Source organism: Gekko japonicus, unplaced genomic scaffold (genome assembly GCF_001447785.1).
Source record: "Gekko japonicus isolate JY-2015 unplaced genomic scaffold, Gekko_japonicus_V1.1 scaffold325, whole genome shotgun sequence".
In the NCBI taxonomy this organism is placed as follows: domain Eukaryota; kingdom Metazoa; phylum Chordata; class Lepidosauria; order Squamata; family Gekkonidae; genus Gekko; species Gekko japonicus.
The window spans coordinates 950127-962460 of NW_015164674.1; the positions used below are offsets into that span (position 1 = coordinate 950127).

Below are 12334 nucleotides of genomic sequence, written 5' to 3' on the forward strand. Positions count from 1 at the left end.
TCATCTTAATTCTCGGTTTCTTGCCTGCCCAAACAAACTTTGATAGTTCTTGTTGCCACCTTTGCAGCAAATCTGTCTTACTAAGTATTGGTATTGTTTGGAACAGGAACATCAAACGTGGTAGGACATTCATTTTTATAACTGAAATTCTTCCCATCAGTGACAAGTTCATTTTGTCCCATTTCTTAAAGTCTTGGGTTAACTTAGCCCATAGTTTTTCATAATTGTTCTTATATAAGTCTATATTCTTTGCAGTTAACTCAATGCCTAAGTATTTCGTCTTCTTTACCACTTCACATTGTACCAAATTTTGTAGTTCCACTTGTTTTTGTTTCGTCATATTTTTGCAAATAAGCTTCGTTTTATTCTTGTTTACATAAAATCCTGCCAATTCTCCAAAATCTTTTATTTTTTGAAATAGTAACGGTAACTCTTCCGTCGGGTTTTCCACAATAAACATTACGTCATCTGCAAAAGCACGGTATTTATATTTAAAACCTTTATGTGTCAAACCCTTAATCTCTTGATCTTGTTGTATTTTTTGTAAAAGTACCTCCAACACCCAAATGAACAATAGCGGTGACAAGGGACAACCCTGCCGAGTACCTTTCTGTACCTTGAAGCTATCGGTCAATTCTTTATTTACATTCAGTGTAGCTCTTTGTTCCGAATAGATAGCTTCAATACAATTTCTGAACTGTTGTCCCGTATCAATTTTTTCCATCATCTGTAACATAAACTTCCAATTAAGATTGTCAAATGCTTTTTCCGCATCCACAAACAAAAAAGTTACCTCTTTTTCAGGGTGCTTTTCATAGTATTCCACTGCGTCCATTACTATTCTTACATTATCTCGAATTTGTCTTTTTGGCAGAAAGCCCGCTTGATCTTCTGAAATCACTGTTTGTAAGTAGTTTTTCACTCTTTCTGCAATAATTTTTGCAAAGATCTTATAGTCATTATTTAGGAGAGAAATTGGCCTGTAGTTCTTTACATTCGTTAGTTCTTGGCCTTCCTTTGGTATCAATGAAATGATTGCCTCTTTCCATGAGTCTGGCACTTTCTTGCACATCCGTATGTCGTTGGATAAAGCTTCCAGGGCCGGGACAAGTTCCTCTTTCATTTTTTTATAAAACTTCGCGGTAAATCCGTCCGGCCCTGGCGCCTTCCCCAACTTCGCTTCTTCAATTGCCTTCCTCACTTCCTCTGTTTGGATTGGCCCATTTAGTAAATCTTTAAACTCTTTGCTTATTTTGGATAGTGGAATCTCTTCTAAATATCTTTCAATCTTCTCAAGATCAATTCTATTTGCTTGAAACAATTTAGCATAATACTTGAAGAAACTTCTCTTTATACCATTAGGGTCAACGAATTCTTTTCCTTCTTCTATAATTTTGGTTATCATTCTTCTTTCTTTTCTTGCTTTGAGTTGCCAAGCTAGATATTTCCCCGGTTTATTCGCCCCTTCAAAAGATTTCTGTTGTAACTTCTTTAAATTCCAATAAAGCTCTTGGTTCAAAAAATCATTCAGCTGTTCTTTCAGCAACTGTAGTTCTCTAATAATCTTCTTTTTCCCCGGTTTCTTCTTCAGTTCTTTTTCTTTTTGGGCTATTTGTTCCAATACTTCCACTTGCCTTTGAAGTTTTTCCTTCTTTTGCTTCACATTTTGTGAGATGAGAATCCCTCTCATCACAGCTTTGTAAGCGTCCCACACTACCTGTATTGAAGTCTCTTTATTCAGATTTTGTTGGAAATATTGTTTTGTTTCTTCTTTTAACATTTCCATAACACCTTTTTTATCCAACAAATCTTCATTTATTCTCCAAAGAAAGGATTTATTCCTTTCAGTAGAGGTCCACAAAACAGGGTTGTGATCCGAGTTACATCTAGGCAGGATTTCTATTTTTTGTGTTTTCATTGACAATTCTTCTGACATCCAAATCATATCAATTCTGGAAAAAGAGCAATGTCTATTGGAATAAAAAGTAAAATCTTTCTGCGTTGGGTTCCATTTCCTCCACACATCTTCTAGTTTTTCCTGTTTGACTAGTTCAAAAAAGTTCTTTGGCAATTTTCCACTAATTTCGTTGCCTTTTTGTGATTGTCTATCCAGCCGATCTATAGTTCCATTAAAGTCTCCGGCCAAAATAACTTGATCATAAGTTTGTCCTTGTAGGTGTTCAGTTAAGTCCTTAAAGAACTTTTCTTTTGCTCCATTGGGTGCGTATATATTGACCACCAGTGTCTTTTTCTGTTGAATCATCACTTCCACACCCACATATCTTCCTTCCAAATCTTTGAAAATTTCTTTAGGTTGTAAATCCTTTTTCACATATATCACCACACCTTTTTTCTTATTTAAGGCCGAGGAATAAAATTCTAATCCCAATTTAACATTTTTTAAATATTTGGCATCCAGTTTTCTAATATGAGTTTCTTGCAAGCATATCAAGTTACAATTTTGTTTTTGTATCCAATAATTGATTCTTTTCCTCTTGTTAGGTGAATTTAATCCATTCACGTTCCATGACAACAATTTGTAATCCATTGTAGATTCTTAATTTAAAGTTCTCCAAAGACGTCAGAATTGTCCGCCTTAAATTTATAAAAATCCGTCACCGACCTGATCTGGACTCTCCCACCTTTGTAAGTAAAGGATAAGCCTTGTGGAATTTCCCATCTGTACCTAATATTCAAAGTCCTCAGTTTATCCACCAAAGGCTTATACCTTTTTCTGTCTTGCAGTACTGCTCGGGGGAGTTCTCTCATCACCATAATCTTGTTTCCTTCCATTTCAAAAGGGACGGTGAATTGTTTCTTAAAAATATCTTCTGTAGTTGTTCTTGTTACAAATTGTACAATAACATCTCTTGGTAAATTTTTCTTTTCTGCAATTCTGGAGTTCACTCTGTATATCAAATCAAAATCAGAGTCCATTGTCCCTTCATCTTCTTCCAAATATGATGTTATTGCCTTCATCATTTCATCTCTTATATCTTCATTTTCCTTCTCTTTAATGCCCCTGAATCTCAGATGGGTTTGCATCCTTCTGAACTCCATCATTGTTTCTGATCTTCTAAATTGCTGAGTCAAAGAATCCTGTTTTTCTTCCACTTGTTGCATCTTCTCTTCCACTTCCGTAGTTTTGGTTGCATTAGCCTGAATCTCCTTTTTGACTCCTTCTATTTCTTGCTTGATTGAAGTTATCTCAGTAGTGACCAAATCTTTAATTGCCGCTATGTTCTTCTCCTGAACCTCTTCAAGTTGTTTCAGATGAATCTGAGTCTGCTTTGCCATTTGTGCCTCCAGTTGCTTTTCAATCTGTTCCCCCATCCTTTTTTCACTTTGTTCTCCCATAGCTTGTATTGCTTCCAGCATCCTTTTCTCCATTGCCTCCATGGCAGCATACATCTCTTTCTTATCCTTCTCCCTCTCTTTTGACATCTTGGGGGTTGGTGTCAGCCTAGTTGGTGTTGAATTAGTTCTTGGTCTCACTTTTGGCTTAACGTCAGGATCAGAGTCAGCTCTTTTCGGTCCTCTTCTGGTCTCCGTTTTGGTGCTTTTCCTGCGGTGCGCAAATTCACAAACAAACAGTCTCTTCTAAAGGGTAGCCTTCAATCAGCCATTCCCTTCTATTTTCGCTTTTAAAAACCCTCTAAAAGAAGTTTAAAGTCAAATTTAAAGTCAGGTCCTCCTCAAAATGTCGGGCGCAACTTCTCTATGGTATTCGGGTATAGAGTAGGTCAGGTTACCGTATTCCAGGTCCCGTCTGTTCGTATACACTCACTTCCGGTTCTGCTCTCTTGTAGCTCCGAGTCTCTTCCTGTTGGCTTCCTGTTGGCTTCAGCCCTTCTTTCAGGGCTTCCTCTTCCTGTTCCAGCACCTCGGAGTATTTTTTTCGTTACACCGGCCTGCTCCTCCCGCGATACAGTTCGTCAGTTTCGGTTTTCGGCTGCGCACATATCTCAATTCCCACCGCAGGAATGTTAAACAATGTTCTTTTTTACTGTTTTAAAGCCTTCAATCAACTATTTTCTTTGCCGGAATCGGATTTCTGGGAATGTTTGGTCATTTCCCGCTCAACCGCTTGTTTCAATTTTTATCTTATCACAGTTCAGGTAAGCGGCACGTTTATTGTTATCTAGCACGATCAAATCGGGTTTCGCATTGCTTCTTTTCACTTACTGTTGTTGCCCATCTTCAAGAGGTCGGCTGGTAGAGAGCTTAAACCGGTAATCCGGCTCGAACGGCCGCTGCAGAGTTGCTTGGCACTTGCCTTCTTCGGGGGAGGAGATCAAAGCATGAAACGGCTCCTTCGGGAGCCGGATCACGCCAACCTCACACTCCCTCTTAGGCGCTGCTGCCTGCTTGTCCCCCCCCCTCACTGGGGAGCGATGCGTTGGGCTAAAAACTGCCCAAGCTGTCAAAAGCGGCCGTCGCTCACTTCGCACAATCGCGAAAGTGCGTCAGTCCTCCATCTTAGCCCGACCGGAAGCCTCAAGATCAATATTGTAGCCAAAATTTTTGGCCCATTTTAGCATACATTCTTGAATCACCTCATCCTCTGTCTTTATCTGTAGCAAATACACATAAAATTTCTTAATTAATTTATCATTAGTTTCATATAAAAGTGTATTAAACGTCAATTGTTATCTTTAGCATATCTAGATTCCAGCTGTACTCTTGTCTACCAATCCAAATATATATCTTGTTCCTCTAATTCTTCTTTGGATTTCAGCCTATCTTCCTTTCCTAATAAATCTTCATATCTAGCTACTTTTTTCTTCTCCATTAATATAGGCTGAGTAAAAGCTTCCATCGGAGAGACCCATTTTGGGATCTTCACATATATTTTATGTCTGATTCTTTCCCATACTAACAGTAGTGCTTTCCTCATCAAATGGTTTTTAAAATATTTGTGATTGTCTGCTTTTTGATATCAAAGATAGACATGCCATCCTAGCTTTAAATTATGTCCCTCCAATTTTAGTAATCTAGTATTTTCGGTTATCCATTCCTTAATGCACAAGCTTTGTAATATGTTTCCGTATCTGGAAGACCAAAGACTGCATTCTCTTTAAAGGCCTATAACGCCTTCAATTTTATCCTAGGTTTTTTTCCTTCTCTCTCTCTCTCTCTCTATATATATATAAAAGAAAGTCCCCTCACCATAAAATCAACACCCAGGTGAAACCGCTGGACCTAGAAACACCAAATTCAGGAAGAGCACTCCTACCATGGCATACATACTCACTAAGAAGGGATTTTTAGAAATTCAACCCCTAAGTGGGTCAAAAGGGGTGAAATGTGCTCCCCCATTGATTCCTCTTTTTTTTGGCATCCCCGGAGGGATATTTTTATTATTTTTTTATAAGACTACAAAACTACAAAGCAAATATAAGGGAGGGGGCTAACTTCTAAGGATAAAGGATAGATAACCACACTACACTAAAAACCCAAGAGGAGGAGATCATATCCATGTTAATCTAAATGTTATTAATAAAAGTGTTAATATAACAATATACTTGTAGAGTTCTTGTTTGTCTCAGCTTCAATGTTAGTATGTTAGTTGTGTGAGAGAACTTTCTGAGCATCTTCGTGTTAGTTTCTTCAAAAGGTAATTTTCAGAAATCATATGTCACTTTCACTGCGCCTGCACCCATTTCTATGGCAGAGTCCTCTTCCGTTCCAGAGTCCTCTTCCGTTCTTGATTTCGATTCTTCATCTTTGGATTCCTCTTCCATTTCCAACTGGCCTCTCAGAAATTCTTTGGCTTTGAAAGTGGAGTCAATCTTTTCTCTTTTGTCGTTGATTTTAAAGATGAAACACTCTGGGATCGCCCACCTGTATGAAATTCCATTGGTTTGAAGAAAAGAAATTAAGTCCTTATAGCTTTTCCTCTTTTGGCGAATTTCAAATGGAATGTCTTTTAAAGTTTTAATGTTTATATTCCCCATTTTCAGTGGAGTTGCTGAAGCCGCTTTTAAAATAGCATCTCTTGTCTGTCTTCTTGAGAATCTGACCACAATTTCTCCAGGGAGGCTATTTTTTTATATAATTGGAGTATGCCCTATAAGCAGTCTCCATCTCTTTTACCAGTTCATCCGCTGTTAAGCTTATTACTGGAGCTATGATCTCGCTGAGCAGTTTCCTCAGATCTTCCATTTGTGATTCAGGAACTCCCTGGAATCTGAGGATCATGTTAGCTTTTTCCATTTGTAGCTGTAGCAAACAGTTTTCTTGGAAGATTTGTTTTGCTTCAACTTCCCCCATTCTTTGCTTCATTTTCTTGTTTGTGGTGTCTCTTTAATTCTCACAGTTGTTTGTTCCACCTTCTTCGCCGTTTCTGCCAGTTGTAGCTGCTGGGATGCAAAGTTTTGATTCAGCGAGGTCAGTTGCTGGTTAATACCATCGAGTTGCTCCATCACCGGCGTGAGCATATCTGCTAACATTTTCATGACGTCTGCTCCCTCTTCCGGTTTTGGGCTCTGACTACCCGCCGGTTTTGCTTTAAACTTTCTTTGCGAGGCCACCATTTTATACGATTGTTTACAATTCCAAACCGCTTCAGACGGACTCACACAATCGTCACCTTGCTGTCAGCGCTCAAGTAAGTCTCTCCACACAAAATCGCTGTTTATTTTTCCCCTGCCCCCTTCGTTATGCTTACCTGTCCATTCACATAAGAGGTATCCCTCTTTGCGCTCCGCTTTTCCCATGGGGGTGGGGTAGTTCACTTTTAAAATGTTCCGTTTATTTTGAACTCATGTTCATTGTCGGTCATTTCTCTGACTTCGCTCATAGTAAATGATATTCCGCTCGATCTCCAGCGCTTGTCCCAGTCGAAACAGCTTGTGCCCGAAGACCACACAGTGGCAGGACCGTCAGGGTGAAGGGAAGCCTCAATTCTCTGGCATTTAGTCGTCAAAGAGGCTGCCCCTCAAAAGCCCTATGGCCTGGAGCCCTTCGCAAAGGCTCCATGTGAGTGCTACTTGAAGTAGCAACCCCCCCCCATACTGCTGGTGTGCAAGTCACTCCCCTGAGGTCCAGGGAGAGCGACCACCATCGCTGATCCACAAACCGGAAAACCCCTCCGCCATTGATTCCTATGTGACTGCCAGGCTGCTGCCTCCTTGCACCCCCCACTCTCTGATTGGTCAGCTGCAGAGCTCTGTGTTCTGAGGTAAAAAGAACAGTTACAGGGGACTACAGAGAGCTAATGACAGTCGAGGAAATTAGGAGTGACCAACCGCCTGTGAGGTGAAGCAAAGCTGCTGGCCCAGCCTCTCTGATGGCTTCCAACACACTCCCCCACCTCCTACACCAAACAGGTGGTTGTCTGTCAGGTGCAGCAGTGGTTGCAGGGTGCTTAAAGCCATGAGGGAGCTGCCCCAGCAGTAATGCCTTAGTGATCCTGCCAGCCCCGCCTCCACAGTGGCTTCTAATACTCCTCCCCCTCCTCCTCCTACACTGGAGAAGCAGCTGCCTGTCAGGTGTAGGAGAGGAGGTGAGATGCTTACAGCCACTGGGGAGGTTTGCTCAGCAAGATTGCCTTAGCCATGCTGCTGGCCCAGCCTCCCTGATGCCTTTAAACATACTCCCCCAACACCAGACAGGCAGGTGTCTGTCAGGTGTAGGAGCAGGACCAGGGTACATTAATCCATCAGGTACGCCACCCCAGCAGGGTCACCTTAGCGATGCTGCTGGTCCAGCCTCTCTGATGGCTTCCAACACACTCCCCTCACTTCCTACTTCTAACAGGTGGTTGTCTATCAGGTGCAGCAGTGGTTGCATGGTGCTTAAAGCCATGAGGGAGCCTGCCCCAGCAGTCTACAGAGAGGTACTTCAGTAGAGAGAAAAAAGTAAGTTTGTCTCACTTCACTTTTTACACTACAATCTTCTCCATTAGAATTCCTACAACAAATGTTACATTTTTAACTTTACATCATCAGTATTATAACTGGATTCATGGAAATATGATTGCTTCTGTAAAATTGGGATAGTTTGAAAAATAAAAATAAGTCTAGGAAGAATATCTGTTTTAATTGTGGCTATTCTTCCCATAAATGATAACTGCAAGTTATTCCATTTGTCTAAATATTTTTGGATTTCTTTTAATAGTTTCATATAATTGTCTTCCACCAAAGAACTACCATTTATTTGTCAAGGTAATGCCTAAGTATTTCACTCTTTGCTCTGATTGAAATCCTGTCTTCTCAACCAGCTCTTTTATTATAGGTTGTGTTATATCTTTGTCTTCTATTTGTTCACTTTCATTCCCGCCATCTTGCCAATTCCATTAAGTTCTTCATCAAGCTGTCTATAGAAGTGCTAGGATCTTCTAAAATAAAAGCTAAATCATCCGCAAATATTCTTCACCACGTATTGTTGTTCCTCTAATTGTTGCGCAGAGCGTGAGTAACGGTCCACAACCAGTCTAAGCCAACTCAGCACCTTAGCAGACTTTCCAGCCTCCCAGCTCTTACCAGTTCTTTGCTGTTCTGCCCCTCTATAGTAACCACACTGCACAGTCCAGTGGTACACTATATACAAGGGTTTATTCACAGAATTTACAGACAAAGTGCTTCGCCAGACGCTTGTTACCTCCGAAGAGAACGTACATGGCTTCTGTACAGACATATATACATAGCAGCACCAATCAGCAACAAGCTGAGTCATGGTGACTGCACACTGTCCAGTGCCAGCTATAACCGGTTAGAACAGGCTTATCTGCCCACCTGCTGACAGGTAGCTGTCACTGAACTGTCAGTTAGATCACACTGATCTTCCTGCTGTCTGATTAACTTCCAACACTAATACTTTTATCTTCTCTGATCATATTGTTTAATACTTCCAGTGAGGATAAATAATAATAATAATGGGGATAACAGACATCGTTGTCTTGTTCCCTTCTCAATTGCTAACTCTTTTGTTAAGTCTCCATTCATTCTCACTTTGGCGCTCTGATGAATATAAACTGCTTGAGTCATCTTAAAAAAATCTTCTTCGGCATCAATCTCACAGAATATCCTAGAGGACAAGGAAGAGGACTTGACCCTTTTACTAGCACAATCACTGGCATCAGAAATGGAGGTTGAAATTGATGATCTCCAAAGAGAGAGAGACCTGATTTACAGAGTAAATTCAAGCTACGCTAGAAAGAACAAAGTACCAAGAGAGGTTCACGTGAAATTTACTAAAAGAGCAGTGCGAGATGAGGTGCTGAGGAGAATGATAAAGACCTTACTATAAAAGGAACTGTGATTAAAATTTTGAAAGAGATACCATGGAGGATGAGACAGAAGAGGAAAGAATATGATTCCCTCACATCAGTACTGAAAGTCAATGATATATCTTATAGAAGGCTGTTACCAGAAGGTCATATGAATGCCAGAGACACAGAATAAACTCAATACTGCAGACTTTTTGAAGAAATATGGAAAGAGACTTTCACAGGACAGAGTCCAAAGAAGAGGAATCAAATAAAGAGAAAGAAGAAGACTTAGAGACTCAGTCAAAGGATAGCTTGAGAGAATCTAAAACAGATCAAGAAGAAGGGGCCAAAGCAGCACCACGAATGGTGCATAGGTACTAGTCACTAGAATTTTCTTTCCCTCTGTTTGAATTTCCACCATCAAAATTCTACCATCTTCAGAGGCAAAAATAAGTTTAGGGTTGAACAGAAATTTGCAACTTATGAATATTAAGAGCATTGCCTGATTGGAGATTATAATGCAGTTTTTGATAAAGCACAAAACAGAAAAACAGTTAAACAAATTAAAAAACCTGGAACACTCCTGCCATAGACGTGTGTGTGTATAAAAATATATAGTTTTATTAGTTTATATATACAAACGAATTTGACGTTCTGCATGCAAATCTTCTCATAAAAGTTTCACAACTATAATAACCATCTTTCTTATTGTTCTTTATTTAGTCTTAGTTTCTCAGTATTTATGCTTTAACCAGTCATAGAACACCCTCCATGCTCCCATAAATTTTTATTCCATTTTTCCTTTTAGTATATTTGCCAATCTGTCCATTTCGGCACATTCCATAACCTACAAACCAGGCGGTTTGGTTCTCCTTCAGGAGCAACTCCAAGGAGAGACTGAAGGTGTGGCACTAAAACCCTGCCTCCCCCCATTATGAATAGATAAAATTTGTTGAGGCCCAGACACAAAACTGTCCAACTTCACAGAAATGAAGATACAGTTCAAGGATGGCAGTATTGGTTGAGGACCAAAAGATATTCATATGTATGAGAAACTTTTAATTACTATCTTTGTTAAGTCTTTGTTATATAGTCTTTGTTAAGATAAATAGTCTTTGTTAAGATAGTCTTAATAGTCTTTGTTAAGTCTTTGTTAAATAGTCTTTGTTAAGATAAAAAGCAGCCAAGAACAAACTAAAATTTTAATACATTTTAAGAAGATATTTTAATTAGAGATAATTTTATATGGTGTTTGAAGGTATGAGATAATGAGTTAGCCAACAATGTGCACCCTTACAGTTAGCTATTGTTAGGAGATGATTTTAAAAGCCTATAAATATGGGAAGCTGTACTGATCAAGAGTTTGTTCTCAGAAGGGGCTCCTTGCCTATGACCTTCTTTCTTTTGGTGAAAGAAACTTTTTATGGACTCATGTAATTCTTCTCCTGTAATTATCTACATAACAGTGATGGATGGATGGTATAATGTTTTGTGGATTTATTTTATGTTAAAAGCACAATAGTTGTGATTTAATAAAAAGCTCAGAATGGAAGCAAAGATTATTTAATAGTATTTACTTGTGTACTATGCCCAGAATGAGCCTACAGCATTACTGAGGTGTAGCTCTGGCTAGGAGTTAAATGATCTGGTATAGGAAAGCCAACTAGATATACCTAAAGCGCACACCTAGGAACAGCATTTCCTGGAGATCAGTAGTGCGTAGGAGGGGAGAGGCAGGAAAGTTATATTTTGCCATTGGAAAATTTAGTCTGGATCCAACTCTTTATTTTTAGTGTTCCATGACACTTTGAAATTATTTGGGTTCTATTGTGTGTGTGACATGTAAGGTGAGAAGTTAAAAAAAATGTTAATATATATTGTAGGCTCCCATGATCTGCATCTGTATTGGGCCCTTTTCTGTCTTGAAGATAGTACCCAGCTAATCAATATGGGATCAAACGTTCACTAGAATTACACTAGTGAATACTTTGGAAAATACTGTTCATTCTTACCTGCATAATCATCTGTCCCATAATCTTCGGTTGGGTCTTCTATTGGACTTGAGCGTACCCGTTCAGCTTTTGGGAAATCATTTCTTTGGGAGTAAGGCTGGGTGGATGTCCCGTAAAGTACTAAAGACCATTCTTTCAATTTACCTAGGAGAGACATATTGGAAAAGTGATGTGTGCCAAATACTGTACCTGTCTCTATTTTCTGTTCCGGTTGTATCATCAATAACCTGGAAGATGTAGTGTGTCAACTCCTGGACTCAATTATTCTCGTGACACTCTTGTTGCAGCAAGAGCATAGACCGATTCTGCATCAGAACTGGCCACCGGATGCCAGGTCCGACCCTATACAAAAAGCAGGACAGCCCCTCTATGCTAGTATCCCCGGGATCCCATCAAAAGTAGCTTCTAGTGCATCCCTGAGGGGTGTAGGAACTGGGCATGAGGGGGCAACTGGTGGTGCCCCTTCGACCCATGGAGCTGGAGCAGCTCCTTCCCCCTGTTGCAGTCCCAAACCCCAGAGCTCCTGATGCATAACGTGGTGAATGGCATTGGGGAGGCTGTACAAAGCAGCCTGGGTGTCTCTGCGCAGCTCTGCCATTTCAGTCCTCAGCTCCTGCTGGGCGAGCTCTATGTCCTCATCCTCCAGCCGATATCTCATGGCCTTCAGGTGCTCGGGGTCATCCTGGAACACTTCCAAGACCCCGTGTCACTCATCAACCGCCCACCACTGCCAGGCTTTTGTTGCTCCAAGGTAGGGGGGTAGCCCAGTCTGGGGCATCCTACCGTCCCATCTCTGCTTGTTAGCTCTTTGGCTTCACATCAGGGCCCTCGGGTGACTTTGGGAGGGTCTCTGTTTCAGTCTCCTTGCTTCCAGCGCTTATCACGTCAGTGGTGTGCCAGGTTGAGAGAGAAAGGTAGTTCTGACACTATGTCAAGTCCTAGACTCAATCACTCTCACGACACTCTTGTTGCAGCAAGATTTGTTTACTGGGAGGTAAAGAGATTCTAAGCATAGACTGATTCTTTGTCAGAACTGGCCACTGGAGGCCAGGTCCAACCCTATACAAAAAGCAGGACAGCCCCTCTATGCAAACCACCCAATCAATGT

General features: G+C 40.5%; 1 protein-coding gene across 1 annotated transcript in view; it reads right to left on the reverse strand.

Annotated features, from left to right (window-relative positions):
- Window positions 1–12334, reverse strand: part of PCSK5 (proprotein convertase subtilisin/kexin type 5) — a 491368-nt gene that overhangs the window by 144682 nt on the left and 334352 nt on the right. Inside the window, exon 14 of the mRNA XM_015409257.1 lies at window positions 11227–11370. Within this exon, the coding sequence (XP_015264743.1) occupies window positions 11227–11370 (144 nt within the window). The remainder of the gene's footprint in view (window positions 1–11226; window positions 11371–12334) is intronic.